Below are 21,048 nucleotides of genomic sequence, written 5' to 3'. Positions count from 1 at the left end.
CTTGTACTTATAAAACCATTTCGTAAAAATAAAAATAAAACCCAAACGAATTCCACTTTCCACAGTCCAAACCTTAGAAATTCGAATGCGTTTCTATGGTCGAGGCTAAAGAGTAAAGCCCAAGGATTTATGGTCACAAATTCTGTTAAAAGAAATTTATTTGCTTTAATCGGGGCGATTAAGCTTCCTAGAAATTCACGGAATTGAAAAAAGTCCACGTCCAGTGTGGAAGCCAGCTGTAATTTCAGTCAAAGGATCCGACGTGGAGGCATTCGATTGAGCTGGAGCTCAAGAAAGTACGGGGCGGCGTCTACACCAGAGCTATATCCGACCGTGTGTGTTTAAGCCGCAAGGGGACCAAAGGGAAACCAATATTTGACAAAAGACAAATGCAAGAGGTCGACAAAACCAAAAGCAACAGCAACATACATTAATTTATTTATATATGAAATATTTATTATGCAATTAGTATTAGTATTATTTATTTTTATACAAAAAAAAAAAAGAAGAGAAAGACAGTAGGGAAAAACAAAAGCAGATCTTTTTAAAAGATTCAACAGGAAAGCCTCGAAAAACGTTGAAATCCAAAAATGGTTGGGGCAAATGACAAATAGTCAAAACTCCGACATTCTTGAACTGCCCCTGTCATCATCTATAAATACCCACTTCATGCTCTTCCTCATTTATCAAATTTACTCCAAACAAGCTGATATCTTAAGGTGCTTATACAAAGAGCTAGCAACAGAGAGAGAGAGAGAGATAATGGGGTTTTTCAAACTATCCCAAACTTTTCTCAGCTTTGCCATGCTCACTTTTCTTCTCTATTTCTTCTTGAGATTGTTATTCTCTTGCTGGATCCTGCCCATGCGAGCTTATCGTAAGATTAAGAAGAATGGGTTTGGAGGTCCAGCTCCTAGTTTCCCTCTGGGAAATATTAGAGAGATGAAAAGTAATAAGAATATTAATGATTCTTCACTTGGATCCTCCGGTATTTCCCATGATATACATGCTACTGTGTTCCCTTACTTTGCTCGGTGGCAAAAATCTCATGGTCAGCCTTTGATTCATACTACATAATAATAAAAACCCTTAATTAGTTAAATAACTACGTTTACTCTTTTTTTCTTCTTTTTTTTTTTTTCCTTCTTCATGGTTCGTTTTCTTTGGTTGACTTGACTTTTGTTGGCAGGAAAAGTGTTCATCTACTGGCTGGGGACGGAGCCATTTTAATATATTGCCGAGCCAGAGTTCCTCAAAAAAATGTCGTCGGGAGTCCTGGGAAAGAGCTGGGGAAAACCCAATGTCTTTAAACATGACAGAGAGCCTATGTTCGGAAGTGGTTTGGTCATGGTTGAAGGAGATGACTGGGTTCGCCATCGCCATGTTATTACTCCTGCATTCTCTCCAGCTAACTTGAAGGTCTCTCTTAATTTTCTCTCCTTCTCGCACACCTTACTAAAATGAAAAAGAAAAATTCTAAGGCTCCATCACATACACTTTCCGTGGTGGACAAAGTATGCGTTAATTTTGTTGATAAAATGCATTTTCAACAAGTGACAGCGTTTCCCAAGTGTAATAAAAGTCTAAAATTGTAAAGTAGGAAACCTTTAGTCACGATTCGTCAACCTGAAGATGGGGTTAAGTCTTTACACAATGGTCACGAAAACTATATATACTAACTTTAAATGGGAAAGACTACATTCATTATAGAGGATTTATAATAAAAAAAATAAAAGTGGACAAATTAAACATCATTACATAATCTCTTTGTTTAAAGAGTAAAGATTCAAATGTCTTTTTCCATACTCAAATAAAAAAAAAATTAAACATCTTTGCAAATTGAATGTACACTTATGTATCATTGTTGGGTTTTAATTTTTTCTTCTGTTCTGGATAAATGAATAACAGCTTAGTTTTGTAATAGTGATCTTATTTGTAAATTCAAATGCTTTTTCTTTTACTTGAGTTTTTCAAGGGTATGAAGTCGAGAATTGGCTCTAATTTTCCTCACATCATAGTACTAAAAATGGTAGTAGTAATTAAACATGCTGAGTTATATTTCTTTTGATAATGCAGGCTATGGCAAGCTTGATGGTGGCACCGGCCAAGAAGATGCTAGACAGGTGGGCTACCCTTATAAATTCTGGTAAACCAGAAATCGACGTTGAAAGAGAAATCATAAAAACGGCCGGGGAGATCATTGCGAGGACAAGCTTTGGCTTGAGCTACGAGAGCGGGAGCAAAGTGCTCGAGAAATTGAGGGCCATGCAAATCACACTTTTTAACTCCAACCGCTACGTGGGTGTTCCTTTTAGCAAATTCATGTGCCCTAAGAAAAACCTAGAAGCCAAGAAACTTGGCAAAGAAATAGACCAGCTCCTTTCGTCCATCATAGATGCTCGTAAGAAGTCTTCGGATGGATCTCCTCAGAAGGACTTGCTCGGTTTGTTGATGGAAGGAAGCCATGTCGACGGACGGGTAGGGAAGAGCTTGACGGCAAGGGAGCTTGTTGATGAGTGCAAGACTTTCTTTTTTGGTGGCCATGAAACCACCGCATTGGCACTCACGTGGACGTTTCTGCTTTTGGCCATGCATCCAGATTGGCAAAACCAGTTGAGGGAGGAAATCAGAGAAGTGATTGGAGATGATGAAGAGATCGATTTCACCAAGCTTGCTGGCTTAAAGAAGGTAATATACATAAGATACATGCACCATGTGATCTATCACTTTTGATTAATATTCTTCTTTTTCCTTTTCTAATTTGATGATGACAAAAAAGTTCAATCCAATCCGTTTCTCTCAATTTACACATATGTTTCCCGAGTTGTAGTCTGAGAATTTCCCTATATCCTGAATGAACTAAATTCTTGATCCTTGTCGAGTGGAAAGTTGACATTCCACGTCAAAGGTCAAAATTAACGTGTCTGCAGCATATCACATGCGGAAACAAACTACTCCTTTTTGACACTTTGGCAACTTCCAATAGTTTGGATTTTGTCCCCAAAAAAACCAGGAAGTTGAATTGACGGTGCTAGTGACACTTCATAACTAGTTTGGTTAATTTAGGCTCCCCAGTCCCAGCCGGCCAACTCGAAGTCTTCTTGAGTCCAAGCCATATCATTGATTTTGTTTTTATATATTGCGTGGACAAATGTCATGGTTGATATAGAAAATATATATTCCTCTTACGTATTAAATAAACGAATTTCAAGTGCAAATAAATATATATATATATGTATGTATTTCTCTTCTTATTTGATTTGTTCTTTTTCCCTTTTTGTTTAATTCGGGTAAGGATTAATTCTTACGAAGATATACTTTTGGTTATGATTGCAGATGGGATGGGTGATGAATGAGGTGCTAAGGCTATACTCTCCAGCACCAAATGCACAAAGGCAATCAAGAGAAGATATAAAGGTGGATGATCTTGTTATCCCTAACGGAACCAACATGTGGATCGACGTCGTAGCCATGCACCATGATCCGGTAATATGGGGAGATGACGTTAACGAGTTCCGGCCGGAGAGATTTAAGGACGATCATCTATACGGGGGTTGCAAGCATAAGATGGGGTTCTTGCCCTTTGGGTTTGGAGGGAGGATGTGTGTTGGGAGGAATTTGACAATGATGGAATACAAAGCTGTCTTGACCCTTATACTCACTAGGTTTTCCTTCTCCCCTTCTCCAAGTTATCGTCATTCACCTTCTATTTTGCTTTCCCTAAGGCCTAGACATGGACTGCCTCTCATAGTTCAACCCCTTTAGGCTCCTTTTTCCCTTCTTTTTCGTTTCCTGTGGTATATTCGGATTAGATTAGGAGAAGAGTAAAGTTCATAAACCTCAATTAGTTATTAGAATGACTTAAAAATTGAAGACCAAGCTTGCATTCTCTTCTTCTGTATTTGTTTATTTCTTCATATATGTACGTATTGTTTGCGCCACGTATAAACAAGGCGTTCAAACTTTCTTTAATGTTTATGTATTACAATAAATGGAAAATAAAAGTAAAATTCAGTTTCTCTAAATTCATTGTCTGTTTATACCTAGTACATCATCCAAGTTTGTCTATAACTTGAACATATACTCATATATACAAATATATATAGGATTTTTTGTACAGGATTTGGAGTATTTAATACTCTGTATGTGTTCTTCCATCAGTGTCACCCAGGAATATTTATACAACCCTGACATGTTGTAAATTTTATACACACACACACAAAAACAATTTTTTTGCTTTCAAATACATTAAATGCAGTTTATCTGAACTTTAGATGTTTCTTTTTGTATGATTTTGCTGCATCGAATTTCTGGTACTGTATTTGGGGTTTGGAAAAGCTAGCTGAGACACAGATGGGTTGGTATTTGTTTAGTGGGTAAAGGAAAGGTTTAGTAACCTTATCATTTTGTATGGAGGGGATCTGCTTCTTGTGTTTCTGGATTGCTGGATGTCTGTGGCTTCCTAATACTTATGTCTACAGGGGAGTGAAGTTATTTTTGTGTGCACTTCAAGCTCCCATATGTACAGAGCATATCTTTATTAATAGAAAAGCAGCTATTCAAAAAAAAAAAAAATCATTATACACATATATTATTTTCTTTTAAATTATTGGATGTCAGTATTTAATTTGAATAAACACTAATTGGGTCTTCATGATCACTCAAAATACTTTCTGCCATCTTCATTAATAGTGTATCCAAGAAATTATCTTATTGGTTTACTGCATATCGTATCATTTCTAATTGAAAACGGAGAGAATGAATTCAAACTCAGGACCCACGCATCAAAAATGGGTCTTTAACAACAATTCTTACAGTTAAACAAACAAATAACATCATAATCATGATCTTTTAACTACCAACGAAAGACCAGTCTGATCGCTAGCTAAAGAATTTCCAAGTCGTGAATCATTCCTGAGCTAGGGGGCCAACTAAAGAAATACGAGGAAGGGGACTTACAGCTTCTCCATTTGTTAAAAAAGTCTAGGACAGAACTAAGATTCTGCGGACTAATTACACCATTCAAGTTCAAACGAAATGCCGAAAGCTATCTCATGATCGATCAAAGTTCAAGTGCCGGTCTTGACCGGAGCTCTGAAAAGACCAGCAACACGTTATTTCCAGCTCTCCGTCAACAAAACCACAGAAAGGTCATTATGTCTTTTGTGACTCTTATCCAACTAAGTCGCGCGTAGTCATAATCCTCTTGTGAATTGATCGTGAGCAAGTAGCATGCTTATAATCAATGAGGCAGTAATTGTTCAAGCAACATAATCAAGTTCAAAAGATTACAGATCGCGTCACGATGGTGCAGTGTCCCTATCAATTTGGTTCAGAACTCACATCAAGCTTTTATTTAAATTCTGTGATAGTTTTTGACTGGATTTCTCCAACTGTGTCCAGTGTCCAAGCAGTTTATTTGGGGAATTCTGTGGGCGATGTTGGGGCTTACAGCTTCCCATCTACTTGGATAGTGGATGTTTCAAGTAGTTTTACTTTTTTCTTAAGGTGTTTTGCCGGGCTTGAACTACGGACTTCCAAGTTCCAAATCCCCAATCGGTAGGCCCTGATTCTCTCCTTCGTCTCCATCAAATGTCAAATTGTCATCTATAATTGACGACGACACTGACTTCATACAAATCCACCCTTAAAGGGGCTTACTGTTTAAGATGCGACCCGTCAGGGTCAGGCCACTTTTAATTTTCTGCTTAACTTCTTTGTGTAATTTCCCGGTCTGCCAAAAACCACAACATCCTGGGCGACAAGAAAAAGTTAAAAAAGAAAAAGCATCTCACTCTGATCCTGTTGCCGACTATTCTGGAAGCAGACGTCATGTTGCAGCTACATATTTTCTACAGTGTAGTGGGCAGTCCAGTATATCACAAGATAACGTCAGTTTCTCTCTCACAAACAAGAATTTGACAAGAGAATTGTATTTTATTATCATGGAAACCATCCTTGCAATGATTTATCTAAAAAAACAAACCATCCTTACAATGTTCAATCTTTCATCAAACTAGAACTGGCACCTAACCTGGTTCCACTATCAGAAGACACCTGGTCTCATAAAATTTGAGCAACCTTAAAAGAGGGGCAAGCTTGTAGGGAAGCGCACATGCATCCATTGTCTTTCGTATCTTGACAAATGGCTCCATCCAATATCATCTAGCAAAGTGAGCTTCAATTCATAGAATTTCTTCTTTGGAGGCTCTCCATCATCCTGAATCATGTCATTTAGAACCTGCGACAGCAGATTTTAAAATTCAAGAAAAGGTCTTGGCACTTGTTTACATTTTCATTTAAAGAACTATCTCCATCCAACATAAAGGAAATTACCACATTCACAATCGACTAACGCACCAAAAGTGAAAATAAAACCTTATCAACGGCCCAAGACACTAACGAGCAAGTGCAAAGAAAACATCAAGGGATTAGAAAATCATTCCATACTTTTCTTAACTCAAATATGCTTCATAAAACTTTTATGCAGGCCGACAAGTGTCAAAGCATCAGTCACTTAAAATTTCAACAATTCAAGTTTCTCAGAGTCCTTATTCGTTTCCCCTCCATATTTTCTTTCCCTTGCTGGTGGTTTAGTGGCTTTTGTTGAAAGAAGAGATGAGGGAAAAAAAAAAAGAAAGAGAGGGGAGGGGGTGTATTTCAATATCCATGTTCAAATGGACCTCCCAAAATTTGAAATAAACAGTAAATCCACAAACAAGAACCAAATAAAAGCAGATAACAGTAACTAGACAGTCCTACTTTCTTTTTCAAAAATCATAAATAACTAGAATGTGCTGCTTGGATTATCATGAGATAAAATACCTTTAGAGCAGTTCCAAGCCTTCCAGAGCGTCTCTCACGTAATACAGAGAGAGTGCCATATTTAGAGGACTTCAGGTCTACCCATTTATTCAGTTCTTTAAAGTTTTCCTCAAATAAGTCTGACTGGATATCTATCCCTTCGTCACCAGCTTGATCAACGTCTTTGGTGCCTTCAGTAACCAAGGCTGAAGCTTTCTCGCCCTATAATGGTGATGGCAATAAATTTAAATTCTAATGAAGATTATAAACTACCATAACTGAGTTTGTTGGTATAACTATCATATATTTGCAGATATTAACCCATTTTTTAATAAAAGAATCTAATAATCTCAGAAAATGAAAAAGCTATAAAAAGATGAATTACAAGAAAAGAATTTGTTATAGACTAACATGGGATGATTGGGGGAGGATTTATGGCAGTAGTAAATCTTTGATTACATATAACTTTTAAGATATTTATGGAAGCAGAACATAAGCAGGTGATACATGTACCAGTCACTACCTTTAAAGATTCAATCTCAGCCAGTGCCAGTCCTTTTTGGTACAGTGCCTCAGCTAATTGATCACGAGTTGTCTCCATCTTCTTCTTATTTTTCTGAGGAAAGAATAAAAAATGGAAAGGTGGAAACCTTATGCATTTGAGGGAACAACAAACTAAGCAAGAAAAAAGCATAAAACAAAAAGAGATGAGATAGCAGATGGAAACACATTGGAGACCATCAGAATTCTTGAAAAATAAAAATTAACAAAAGGACATGTTTAGCAACTTTAATTGTGACAATATTCTTTGCTCAATTCCTACAAGGATTTTGGCCAGCATAGAGCAAAATGACAGAAAGCACAGGGGGGAGGACAATTGGCAATTTGAATTCGCACCTCTGCCTCCTCGTCTTCTGGATCACTTTTAAGAGAAAAGAATTTTGCCAGTTCGTCTCTGTCTATACTATCAACCACCTCATTTGCTGCATCTATAACCTGCAAAGTTCCATTATATTAGTGACGATTATCTGTGTTAGACCCTTTCAGTTGGAGAATTGTTAAGTTGAACTCACGACCCAGATTATTAGTCTCATAGCTGCTACTTATGTTGTTTGATGTTCTAAATCTTAAACTTCTAGCTGGAATTAATATACTCTGGCTGGTATGTTTTGCTAAACACAAACTTCAAACTTCTTCATAGCTACAGCTTATAACATCAGAAAAAGTCCATGCAAAGGCCTAAGTCTTTGAGAACAACCAAGCCCCCACTAGTACCAAGTGAGGGTTAAAAAATTTTAGGACTTTGTCGGGCTAAGAATAAACTTAAACATTACTATGCTTAAATAAAAAAATAAATTAAAGAATGTGGAGGCTAACAACTTTAAAGGGGAAATTCTTTCCATGCAATATAAATCTGACAAAAAAAGAACCTATTTTTAAAGTATGCAATACATCATTTTTTAGCATCTATTGCAAATTAAGTTAAAATCTAATTAGAAGCAACTGATGTGATTTACTGTATTACGTATCTAAAGCTAGTTCAAATTTGCTTTCATATTTATTCCAGAACAAAGTAAAACCAAAATTATATCTTCTATAAAACTTTAGAAACAGAAAGCATAAATCATGCAATTGAGATTCACATAAATCTCATTGCCACCTTAGGACACAACAACCAAGCAATTGAGGAGGAATTACGTGGCAGCAAACCATAACTCAAAACAAAGAGGGAGAAACCTCAACAAGACGCTTTCCCAAGCAGACTCAAGGGAGCCATCAATGTTGGTTCATACCAAAATCTGCTTTTCATAAGACTCACCTCTTCATAATGGTGGATTTTGTCCCCAATATTGCTCTGGGAAAGCAAACTTTCCAAGATCTTCACAAGCAATGGAGTGTATTTAGGGTATTCAGACTGCCAAAGAACACATAAGACATATTCAAATTGATACAAAGCACTAACGACAGCCTAAAACAAGAAGTTACAAAATCTAAAAATAAGTACTATCTGTTTCTTACAATAAGAATAGTGGGATAGCAATATGCACCTCTAGACCTAGATGTCATATTGAACAGAAAAAATAGGAGGGTTTTCATCTAGTTTCAGGAAATATACACCTAGTTAAACACAATTGAACACAACTAGCTACAATAGCACACTTCTTCCATTGAAGAATCAGTGTGTCTAACGCTGGAGGGCACAAGACTTTCTCCATCATGTTTGACAGCTGTTTAGACAGTTATATGAAATATTCAGTTTGTACTGAATGAGCTAGTAAACTTAGGTGCTGCAAATCATTTTCTACAAATAACTTGTATATATTGCTACAAGCATACCACTGCTTTGAAAGAGAGAAACAGAACATTCAATCTGATTAGCTGGACTTGGATTGAGGTACACACTTACCCACCAAGTTTGAGAAAACTACCTCTTCAGGTAATGGTTAGGGAGAGAGAGGATGATTCCTCACAAACAGCTACATCTTTCTTCAACTCATTGGATAGGATATACAAACAAAAAAAAGGTGGAGAGAGAGTTCTAACCTTGAGAGATTGAGCTAAATTTTTCCATTCTGACCGATCTTCATCAGTATCTTTCTTCAGGCTTCCAAAAACCTTTATTTTTGCATCTCGAACCTAATTGAAGAGTGGAACCAGCATTATTCCATATATTAACACCAGAGAAAACAAATATTTTAAAGGGCTAATAAATAAGGCCCCATTCCAAGGAAGATAGAGATATGAGAGAAGTCATCACAATGGAACATGTAAATATACTTATCATTCAGGGGGAAAAAGGAAAAATAAAACACGGGATCATTACAGTGGGCCTTGCCTACTGTCACCGCGGTCAAAAAGAAGTATAACGCTACAAAGACGGTATGTTACAAGTTCCAATCAAGGCAACGTATTGTTGCCTTGCCTTGGTAAGCACCCCCAAAGGCAACAACGCAAAAACCCAATGCATCCAAGGCTGGAAACAGAGGATTCACTAAGAAGGAACAAGGTCCCATAGAAATGGAAGGAGTCAAACAAAAATAGCGACCAGATTCCAAAAGCTGTTAAGCAATATACATGACACACCTCGATTGTAACTCTAATGGATAGTGTGACACTGCTAGTTTCACACTACAGCATCAGGATACAGGTCAGACTTAACACTTTTAACTATTAAGAACACAGCCTTATCAATATCATTGCCTTCTCCAATCGACACAAACAAACAAATGAATAAATCTCATTTCTGTAGTAGTAAGAAAGAATATCATTGATGTACTTCCTTCACATTACAAAACCTGCTACTAATTGGCAGGTGTAAGTTCCCATTAAAATTGAAAATTTACATACCTGGAGCTTCTCCTTGGAACCTTAAATGGACATTTTCACATGACAATAGTTCTATGACCATAAAGATGCAAGTATGATAACAGACTTAGGTAACACATTCTAGATTATAGAATGTCTTGCACTGAATTATGAAAAAGCTAATTAATATTGAAGAAATTTGTTTCTGTTATCTTAATTGATGCTATAAAATAGTAAAAATCTTGAATATTAACAAATAAATAGATAAATAAATAAATTAAACTATTTAAAGCAATAAACACCAGAAGTAATAAAAAAATATGGGTTTCAGACAAAAAATTCTTTAAGTTTAAAAAGGTTCTATAAGAAATTACTACAGTTTGCTAACAACAAAAACAATGACGAGAAACAACTTGCAACAATTCAATCAACAGATGCCAAGTTTAACATATACAGTTGCTCAAGTACCTCTTCTTCTAAACGTTCAGCTACAGTTTTAGTGCAAGTTGGAGAAGAACTTTTGCCCTTGTCCTCATCAGTCTGTCAGCAAAATGCAATTTGCCATGACAAAAAACCAATAAAGTAAAACATGAAAGGAAAGCTCAGAGGTGCATCACTTAACAGAAGAATTGTTTTAGGCTCTTCCCGAAATGTACCATACAAGATGCAATAGAAATTTATGAATACTCAAACAGTAAAGGCAAAAATATCCCAACCTTATTGGGTGGTATCACATAAGAGATCTGATAAGATACGGGATTCTTTTTTGGATTTTTTCCCTCTTCCTGGCCGGCATATGATAGCTTCCCATGTGATATTGCTCCTAGCAAGACAGATCCTTGTGAAGAATTCTGCAGGAAGAATCGAAGTGTAACTATATATCTTCCATGCTATTCCTAAAGTAAAAGAGACATCAATAAATGTAATACCTTTGGAAGCTTATCTTTGTTTGGAGGACTTAAATAAAATGCTTCCTTTTTCCTGGCAAATAATGCTTCAAGTTAATTACATACTACAAATAACAAAACAACATGTGGATAGAGTTGCTGTGGGTCTGCATGAATTATAAATCTTTGAAATTAAACATACCCTGGAACCAAAACAGAGGATTTAAAGGTACCATTTCCCATCACAGGGCCATCTGGTTCAGAGAAAAAGTTCAATCGAGCAACGTCCTGGTTTCAAAATAACCATGGGGACATTGATTAGCATACCACAAAAACCATTTCCAAACAACCATGGAAGATGACAATAACTAAAGAAAACGTCACTAGTTCAAAACAGTTTTTTGACAACACATTTGTCGCTAGTTCAAAACAATTTTTTGACAACACATTTGTTAGTATACCCTTCTCCAATATCAAAATGACAAGACACGAAAGACAATATCTAAACCATTTTCTGCGTACATACCTCATAATTTAGATGCAGCATTACAAAGTGCTTTCTGTACCAAAGCCAGTTATAAAATATGAATAAAAAAGAAAATTAAGGACATCATGTTTACCTTTTCCTCCAAATTCCTTTCTATAAATAGAACTAATTGCTTCATTTTTTCCAAGTACTGCACATTGTCATGCCTGAAATATGATAAGTCACAGAAAGTGCAAGCAAACTAGGGTTAAGCATCTTGTTAGGAAAGCTTGATAGAATGAATTTTCCTCTTTGGCAGCTATCCTACTTAAAACTTATTTCCTTAGCCTCCAAAAACAAAAGAGTTATGGAATTTAAGAAAGGACAATTCCCAAGTTGCAAGACAAGTCATGCCATATTCAGGAATTTCTTCAATTAGATAAAACCATAACAGAGAGCCTAGGGAGGAGTTGTCATTTAGGGACAGTGGAGGAGAAAGTCCCACCAGCATCCAATATTCCTCAATCAGAAAGCAAAATTAAGTCTGCAATACGTGGAAAGTTTAGTAAAATGGAATGTACCTTAAATACAGTTGCAGAATGTATTCGCCCTTTGGAAGTTTTGAAGAGTTAGGATAACAATCACCCATTGCATATACACGCTACAATTGATGAGAGAAAAGGGATTTTGGCTGGTCAGCATAATTGTAGCACAAGAAGAAAGTAGATGCTCATTAAAAATCCTGTTGTGCATGGTAAATTATAAACTTTCACCTATGTCTAAGGCACTCTACATATAAAATGTAGATTCTACTTCATATGAAATAAAGCATAATTGTCTCAGTTCAAATCCAATTCACCAAAACCACAAATTTGTATCTATTGTTCTTTCAAAAGTAATTGCAGTAGGAATAAAAATGTACCTTGTTTGTGTCAGAAATCATGTAAAATTGGGACTCAAATTTAGTGTCATATATGCGATTGTTGAGCAAAGGAATATGAGGTTTTACTTCTGCTCCATCTTCCAATTTAAACTTGTAGCTGTAGAAGCAAAGAAGAAAAAAATCACATACAGATGCATTTAAATGAATGATTGCATATACCAAGGGCAATTTTGTATAAGCAACGGAAGACAAAACATACGTTAATGTCAGTGCTAGTATTTGTTTCCCTGATGGTAATTTGTCACGATTGGTTGGAAGAGTACAAAGTTTTGCCTCAGTAGGTCGATATGGAACTCTTATCTGCTTATTAACATAACGATTCAGAAGATTTTAAGAAAGATGCTTTATTAAAGTCTGAACAAGCACACCAGAAGGAAAGTAACAAGTAAACTAAAGAAAGAGAAAGCATAAAAGACCCAAATCACACTGTATAGGATAGCCCACTTTACCTTGTTTAAAACAGCAGTAGGAGCAAGTTTTTCTGAAGCCAATAGTGCTTCAGCCTCAATTCTGATGGGTGCTTCACTTCCATCAAGGACTACTTCTGTTTTGTTGACCCCAATTCCATGAAAGACGATCTAAATAATTTATAAAAATCCACATGTAAGGCTTTTTAATGCGAGAAATCATGACACAATTTTATTAACACTTAAAAGAGTATCCCCACCTTCAATTCATTGAGATATTACAACTCACAGAACATGAAACAGTAAATATATAACAAATACCTACCTGGTAAGGTTACCACATGCCAAAATTAAAAACAAAACTTATTCAGGATGAAGTCTCCTTGAGCACACCCTCAGGGAGGGGAGACACATCAGAAGAAGAAAGCAGAAAATCCAAAAACTCAGAAAATGAAAAATAGATCATCCAAATGCCAATTCAACAAAGTATTCTAGAGCAACAGATAATCCCTAATCAAGAAATTATAGCAATAATTGACGAAAAAGAAAATCAATCAGAGATTGTACAATGGCTGGAAAATTGAAAATTGAACTTTCCAGATTTTTTGACAGAAATTTACCTCAAAATCTACAATAGTTGCCTCATGACTTCCCATGCCGCTTGACCAAAACTGAGCTATTGCTAGTTCCATTGTTTGACCACCTACAACAGGAAAGGCGAAGCCTTTGGCAGTGGGAGAAGAAAATGTTACAACACTCTCCCACTTGATTGGCCTTCGCAATGGACAAATCTGCATGTTGCAAGCATGTCAAGCAAGGCTTAGGTCAATCTGGTATGAATTCTCACTGCATGCAATACCTGGACAGTGTCAACAAAAAATCGTCTAGTAGTATCAAACCCTGATGTCCGCATGGTTGCCTCAACCCAACTAGCACCAAGTGGTACCTCTATATACCTTCGTTCTATATGGCCTATTTAAACAGGACAATCACAAAGAAAAAAATCATTCAACTCATGGAAAAATCATACTATAATAAGATTCTTTAATGTATAAAAGATGCAGAAGAAATAAATTGGCATCCAATTATGTGCCAAAAATACCTGGAAGGAATGACATCCTTGAGAATGAAATTAGTGGTGGCCGATTCATTACAACCTTGGGCTTTGTTATAGTAATTGGGATTCTGAAAAGAGGACCACGTGATGGGGCTTTGCAATCAATTCCATAGACTTCATAATAGTGCAGACCATCATTAAGATTGGTAGGATCAACAACTATGCTGAGAAGAAGAGAAAAGAATTCACCATTATCACACAATCAATCTTCCAGTATCACAAACTTAATTTGGAAAATATAATAATGGATTAGTCTACTTTACAAGAGAAAAGAGGATAAAAAATAATTAAATTTTAAGTCCATACTAGAAGTTAAGAAAAAAGAAAAGAATTGATGAGCAGACCACAAATAATGATTAGATTAAGCACATTATATAAACAGTGAAGTAGTGTCAACTAACTTGAAGCTACGCCCATTATGAGTGAGGAGAAGATACTCAGGAGCTCTCACAACTGCACTATCACTAGAATGTAGCTCAATACACTCCTCAAAAGGAACCAATTCTTCTAATTTACTTGCATCTTCATGAAATTTTGGTTCAACTTGCACTGCCCACTATTTAACATGTAACTTTAGCAGCTGTAAAACTCAAGGATAAGCTGAAAAACATGTAGTTGAAGGGGAAAAAATATCTTCACAACTATTTCTTTATTTTGAATCTGAAATGAACAGCGAGATGAGAAAGTAAATAATTAAATTCTTGACTTTTGGAAATTGAACACTTGATGGAGGGAGTACAACATAAAATACTTTGCATGCCAGTTGATCAGGATAACATATAACACAAATGAAAAGCTAAGAACAGATGATAAACTGATTTTAAGAATTTTCAGAAAAATACCCATCAAATTAAAAATTTATCAAGTCTTTCAATAAGCCCACCTCAGTAGATTGTTGGCTAGCAGTGGCCTCTCTTAGGTAGATACCTCGTGATACAGGAGCTGTAAGCGAAATACATCATGAGCTACAGTTACGCTCCATAGCAAAATAAACCAGACTCCACTGAGAATACTTAAGTCTCCAAGCAGCCTCAATCATGAATTAATTGCTTAAGTATTGACAGAATGAATGCTCATGAAAAACCAAATATTAGGTAAAAATGAGCAAAAATCTGACTCCAATATCAATGTAAATCCTCACAAAGTTAGATAAAACATATAAACATTATATCATTAGTTTCTCTTGGCACTTGGGTATTCTTTTTTCATAGGTTGGAGCTTGCCACTAATATTTGATGACATTCACAAATTTGCTGAGCGCACAAGCATAATTGTACCAAACACATGGAACACTGGAGAGTATTTGTCTGCATATCAACCTAAACTTACTTGATTTTCCAGATTGATTGATCTTTATTTGATACCAAACACATGAAAAATCTCGACAGTTCCGTATATATTCATATGCTCTGCCAAACGTAAAGGTCAAGATGAATTTCAAAACTATGAAAAGTCAACATATAAAGAAGCAAAGCTAAAGGCAAAATTTCTAACTTGTCAACTTGCATAAGCCCTTGTCCAGTGGTTAGCTTATCTTCTGGCAGCACACCTACAGGAACAGATGTATTCTCAAGAGCTTTCCTTACACTATATGGGCTAACAGGGATTCCCTCAGCCTGCAAGCAACATTAAATACTCTTCCTTTAGATGTACACTGAAAAGCACCACATCAGGAGGGAAAAGAAACAATCAAAAACTAAAAAACTCAAATAACTCTTAGAAAGACCTTCATGGCACTAATAAGCAATGCAATTCCCCCACAAGCAGATGGAGATGCCATTGATGTTCCATTCATGAGCATACGCCCTTGGAGGGTCCAAGTAGGAACGGGGGCAACAGCCCCTCCAGGAGCACTTATACAGACTCCAAGATCTCCATCAGCTGTCGGTCCTCGGCTGGACCTGCATCCATTCCAACAAGTTAGATGCAAATAGGGACAAGAATGGACTTCATGTTTCAAGACCAAACACAGAAGAATAGAAGTTAACTAACCAAGTGTACTCAAGCCCTTCAGCTGGAGGTTCAACCACAGAATGAGCACCTGCAGCCATTGCAGGAGACACATATGCACCAACTCCTATGATGCTTGAAGAGGTACCACCTGGAGCACCAACCGTGCTCAATGCCGGCCCACTATTGCCAGCACTACTCACAAATATCAAACGATGTTTATTCACCACCTAAAATAAATCCAAAGATGACAGTCAAAGCATATTAGAGAGATGAAAAATTACAGAGGTAAAATACACTATACAATTATGCCTATAAGGGAAGGTTCAGAGTTGTTACTTCATTAACAAGATCAACAAAGCGCCCATAGTCTGGTAATAATGTAGGTTCTCCATAGCTCATGTTGATTAAATCACATTTATGCTGTCAAAGGAAGAGGAGGTCAAAAAGCCAGATGGTTTTAAAGCAACATATTATAATCGATGATATGACAAACTGTCACACAAGGAGACACCCCTATATCATTTGCAGTACCTGAGACAACATGCTATGATGAGTAACCATCTACACTAAATGCATAAACACATCAAAAAGATATATGAATATGTGTTCATATTGAACAAAGACTGGATATATCCCACAAGGTTATAAGTAAACAAGCAGTTACATATGACAGAAAATGCCTAAGGACCATAAACACACAGAAGTAAATAAATCATCAGAAAAAAAATGCAATTTCACCACCTCCACGGCAGCTATCAGTGCCCGTGTCAATCCTGTTCCTGTCTCCATTGAACCTAAGCGTGAGTCTCCAATTTTACATGAAATTAACTGTGCTCCAGGTGCAACACCATTTAACAAGGGCTCCTGTTATCCATCACGCAAGTGAGAAGATTTTTATTCAAATGTGAAGAGAAAAATGCCGCAAAAAGATTAATTAAGCTTAAACAGCAGTACCTGTGGATGAAAAGCAGTAGCAATACCAGCAACATGGGTACCATGAGGAGAGCTATCTGTAACAATACTTAAGATATTTCCCTCATCATACACGTTAACAACAAATGTACAAGCATCTAATTCGCTAAACACGCCATATTTCCGTTCAATCCTGCAAGGATGGTTTCAACAGAGTTTGCTAGCAATTATATTAAGTTCATTTTAGAAACTCCAGAGCATGTTCCAGAGCAGAAAATCAAAGAGGGACACTTAAATTTTTTAAAAAAATGCATAACAATATGACAGAATATACAAATATAGTGCCACAAGCCAAGCACTCAAATCCAAGTTTTACTTGGTGCTACACTAGTATTAACATTCTTCCGTCAATGAAAAGTTATTTCGTTCCCTCTGTATAAACGTCGACCAAAGAAAGATTTATCCAACCAGGTGATAAGATAAATCACAAAGATGCAAACCTGTAATTAGTTAAGGGCACAAAGTCAGCCAGTTTCCCACAATTAGGATCATCCTCAAGACTCTGAGTGTCCAGAGCAACCCTCCATGCTTCTCCATCAAGCCATACAACAGCATCTATAACAGGTCCTTTGTCCTCATAGCTCTGACACATGAATACAAGAAATGCTCAGAGCAATATAAATTTAGGTAAAGAAAATTAATTTAATAAAGTCCTTGGCACTTACTTCAGCCTGCTTTCGTAATATGTCAATTCTGTTCTGGAGGTCTTCACGAGCCCTTTTCAATTTTGGATCCTCCGCCTTCATATGTTTCTATATTCATGGATATAATAACATATTATACAGAGTAATAGTAATAAAAATGCATGCTGCACAAGTATGAGGATATGAGATAGCCAACCAGTAAAACACTATCAGCAACACAGAAACCATCAGATGCACAGACTTTTCCATTTATCATAGAGAATCATTTTTATCACGGAAGGAAACAACATTATATTTTGAAGCATATGCATAATTGATGAACAAAGGATATTAAAGAAACATATAATAAATGCCACTTATCACCAAAAAGAATGATAAGAGTATATGAAGCAACTACGTAATCTTTTTGTTGCTAGCTAAAGAAAGAGTCTATGCATCTCAACATGCCGAATATATTTCAATCAAATAATACCCTTCTTAGCATGTGAAAATTAGAAAGAAGATTAATCTTGCCAAATGAGTAAGATATCATTTAGGCATTAGCTACACAGCACTGTTGCACCACAAGAGATGCATAAAAAAAATTGAAGAACTAGTTGAACTTTCACACAATGGATGCAAAAATATGTACAAAATATAATTTGACAATCTGCATGCAATTTTATTATATTCATTAAAACTTCAAAGAAAAATGGATTTGACATATGAAAATCTATGTCTATAATCAGCAAGCAGATAACAAGAGGTTACCAAGTACAATTTTCAACAACCTGATCAAATTCATCAAGATGCATTACAGCCTTTGCAATCTCCTCCTGATTTTTTTCATCCCATATTTTCTTTCTTTCTTTCTGCAGCATGAATAATGAAGGCAATGATGAGAAAATAGTGGTCATCAATTAACTTATCATGGGTTAATATATCAAGAGTAAAAAATCCTGATGAATTAAACAGAAAAACAATTCTTACCTTTAGACGTGAAGTCAATGTGTCTGTAAAGAGCTCATAAATCAATTTATAGCCCACATGCCACTCGCCAGAAGGATTTTTCCATGAAGAATTGACAACCAATGAAGCCCCTACATTCCGTTTTTTAACAAAATTCAGAACATGGGATTAGAAAAATAGAAGTCAACTCGGAATTAAAATAGATGATGATGATCCAGCTACATGGGGTATATACAAAAAGAGAACAACACAGAACACTATCAAGAAGCTAGATACTCCCACATAACTGCTAGCGGCTAATCTACAATGCTCTATGCATTTAAAGATTCACACATTTTCTAAACAGAACAAAAGTTATAGAGAGAATGGAAACGTCCAAGAACTACATTAAAATGGTCTCAGTTAATCAGTTGAAAGACAGAATGCAGGAATAACTTATTACTCAACATTCACTACAGGTAAAGTTTTAGCTATGACTACAATCTAGAATTTGAAGGAGCCTTAAGGAACACGAAAAAACCTTAACTGTTTCTACCATTTAAAACAAGAAATGCCATGCACACTTCCATGATCATAGGTCAATCAAATATTTCACAGTAATACAACCTGAGGCTCCACGAATTCGACCTTCTCCATCAGCCTTCACCACCTTTGAGGTATCAACATCTCCACTCCCAGTGCTAAAAGATAAATAAACTCTCAAGTAAGTTAAAAATAATAATAAAAAAGAAAAGAACCGATATAGCAGGCAGATAGTACAACAAGCGAAGTAGTCAGTACCAGTCAATAACATCTAAGATCTTTGGCTTTCCATCTGAAGTCAGCTGCAAGCCAGCAGCAGCCGGGTCAACACCAGAATCTGAAAAAACAGGAATTTTAATCGAATGACCAAAAAAAAATCAAGAATCAAAATCTTGTCTCCTTTTCTTTTCATTTCCAGAGAGTTTTTTCTTTTTTAATCAATAAAAAGTCAAAAGTGGTACCAAAGATTGCGATGAGGGCGCCACGGCCGTCGTAGTGAGGATGAGCTTCAACGAAGCGATCGGCAGCAATCTCCTTCTTCGGCATCAAAGATGCTAGGAAGGTGGACTCGTTCAGTTTGAAATTACGAAGACGGTCATTCTGTTCACCTCCGCCACCACCACCACAAGAAATATTGCTAGTCTCTATTAAAGAGCAAGGCATCGCCCTATATGTACCACTGCGAGTTCCTCTTCCGCTTCGATGATGACTCCACTCCTTTTTGCTTCTTTTCCTAAAATTATTCTTCTTGAGCTTTCTTTTGGGTCCAATGATTAGCAGAGAAGGTAGAGTGTAAAGTGGCGGAGATACTACTGTCAGTGAGGGATCTGCCCAGGTCAGCCCTTTAAATAACGGGTTTTGCATGCTCCTTTTCAATTTTTACTGGGGATGGGGGTTAATTCAGGGGTGTTTTGGGAATTCTATTAGCTGAGGCGGTGAAGGAAATCCATTACATGGAACAGCGCCACCTGTTTATGCGGAGAGCGTAGTTTGTGGGTGGGTTTTGATTGGATGTGGTTTGGGTGGCGCGGGGCCTCGGCCGTATTTAAATTTCCGGTTTTATCCTTATGTTGTAACGGAATGACATCTAACTCCAGTGCATATCGAAATGGATATTTTTATGGTTCCTTATGAGTTCCTTTTTCAAGTGAGCGTTAAATTTCATCTTGTTAAAGCAATTTTTTCCGTACCTTTTGGAGTAATCATTGTTCGGTATCAATCGAAATGATTACAGGTAGATCATTTGCATAAATTTAAAAATTTTTAGCAGTCATTTCACGCGTAAATGAGAAATTAATTTGAAGAAAAAGACAGTGAAATTTATTAAGGAAAAAAGACCATAAAGAACCGAGACAGGGTGAGGCATCCAGTCATATTCAGCTGGCTGTTTTTGACTTAAACTTCCTGTCGTTGAAAGAAAATGTTCCAAACTCAATGCTTCTCCCTTCCATATTATTGAAAAAAAAAAAAAAACAGGATAAATAACTACCAGATTGAAACCAGTTTGAACACAGCAAATCTTCCATCAGAAACATCATAAAATTGAATCTATTCCGGGCAGAGAAGATGGCGCATGGGCCCATTTGGATTCTGGGCTTGAAGGAAAATTTCGCCACCTTTGTTAAGGTGAAGGTGTGAGTTTCCAATACGGCATTACCTGTGTTAGCTTTGCTATTGCGTGGAATCTCCATTTAGGAGTTGTTTAAAAGCTTAATATTCCCAATTATTTTAAGTTTTTAACTGACCAAGACAGTTCAGAAATCTTACCGATATGTAATACAACGAATATGTCCTCCTGTCTTGTTTCATGTATATATATATATATATATATTAAGAATATAAAATGAGCTACATGCTGGCTCTGACACGTCAAAAAAAATACGGAGTGTGTTTTTAAATTTATCAAGAACATTATGATCATTTCCTGGATTGATCCTAATGGATTTTTTAAAATTAAAGGGCGTCGTACGTTGAGGTTTTCTCCTGTCCATTTTGGCGGACATTTGTGGTGTTTCAAATTTTTTTAAGGATATAGAGAGAACCGGGGAGAGAGGGGGGTTTCAGGCCGACGGCGTTGGA

General features: G+C 36.5%; 2 protein-coding genes across 2 annotated transcripts; one reads left to right on the top strand and one right to left on the bottom strand.

Moving 5' to 3' along the window:
• Positions 1-712: 712 nt before the first annotated feature.
• On the top strand, positions 713-3,874 carry CYP715A1 (cytochrome P450, family 715, subfamily A, polypeptide 1). The gene is made up of 4 exons (XM_021445553.2): positions 713-1,051; positions 1,190-1,419; positions 2,077-2,688; positions 3,337-3,874. Exons 2-4 carry the CDS (start codon positions 1,261-1,263, stop codon positions 3,763-3,765), a joined length of 1,200 nt encoding a protein of 399 aa, XP_021301228.1. The 5' UTR covers positions 713-1,051; positions 1,190-1,260; the 3' UTR covers positions 3,766-3,874.
• Positions 3,875-5,917: 2,043 nt separating this feature from the next.
• On the bottom strand, positions 5,918-19,920 carry TPP2 (tripeptidyl peptidase ii). Its single transcript, XM_021445520.2, has 34 exons — positions 19,431-19,920; positions 19,228-19,306; positions 19,054-19,127; positions 18,469-18,578; positions 18,270-18,350; positions 17,521-17,607; positions 17,296-17,438; positions 16,838-16,988; positions 16,625-16,747; positions 16,220-16,303; positions 15,923-16,110; positions 15,657-15,831; positions 15,425-15,546; positions 15,260-15,339; positions 14,814-14,872; positions 14,332-14,486; positions 13,916-14,094; positions 13,673-13,785; positions 13,434-13,604; positions 12,856-12,984; positions 12,606-12,706; positions 12,386-12,503; positions 12,045-12,124; positions 11,618-11,690; positions 11,200-11,285; positions 11,040-11,091; positions 10,827-10,961; positions 10,579-10,650; positions 9,349-9,441; positions 8,624-8,719; positions 7,702-7,800; positions 7,328-7,420; positions 6,826-7,026; positions 5,918-6,241 (listed from the first exon to the last, which is right to left on the bottom strand). The coding sequence occupies exons 1-34, from the start codon at positions 19,831-19,833 to the stop codon at positions 6,083-6,085; spliced, it is 4,164 nt and encodes a 1,387-aa protein (XP_021301195.1). The 5' UTR covers positions 19,834-19,920; the 3' UTR covers positions 5,918-6,082.
• Positions 19,921-21,048: the final 1,128 nt, after the last annotated feature.

This window comes from Theobroma umbraticum, unplaced genomic scaffold, assembly GCF_002168275.2.
Source record: "Theobroma umbraticum cultivar Fairchild unplaced genomic scaffold, ASM216827v3 scaffold_30.0, whole genome shotgun sequence".
NCBI classification, from domain to species: domain Eukaryota; kingdom Viridiplantae; phylum Streptophyta; class Magnoliopsida; order Malvales; family Malvaceae; genus Theobroma; species Theobroma umbraticum.
The sequence above is the reverse complement of the archived record's forward strand: the minus strand, read 5'-3'. Positions and strand labels throughout refer to the sequence as shown.

Bases quoted from the DNA above. Each gene is read 5' to 3' on its own strand.
- CYP715A1 (XM_021445553.2), top strand. From the start codon at position 1,261: ATGTCGTCGGGAGTCCTGGGAAAGAGCTGGGGAAAACCCAATGTCTTT. The intron at 1,420-2,076 runs GTCTCTCTTAAT...TTGATAATGCAG, and splicing joins TCTCTCCAGCTAACTTGAAG to GCTATGGCAAGCTTGATGGT. The intron at 2,689-3,336 runs GTAATATACATA...TTATGATTGCAG, and splicing joins AGCTTGCTGGCTTAAAGAAG to ATGGGATGGGTGATGAATGA.
- TPP2 (XM_021445520.2), bottom strand. From the start codon at position 19,833: ATGCAAAACCCGTTATTTAAAGGGCTGACCTGGGCAGATCCCTCACTG. The intron at 10,651-10,826 runs GTTGGGATATTT...TTTTGCTGACAG, and splicing joins ATGTGATACCACCCAATAAG to ACTGATGAGGACAAGGGCAA. The intron at 6,242-6,825 runs GTATTTTATCTC...CTGCTGTCGCAG, and splicing joins GGCTTGGAACTGCTCTAAAG to GTTCTAAATGACATGATTCA.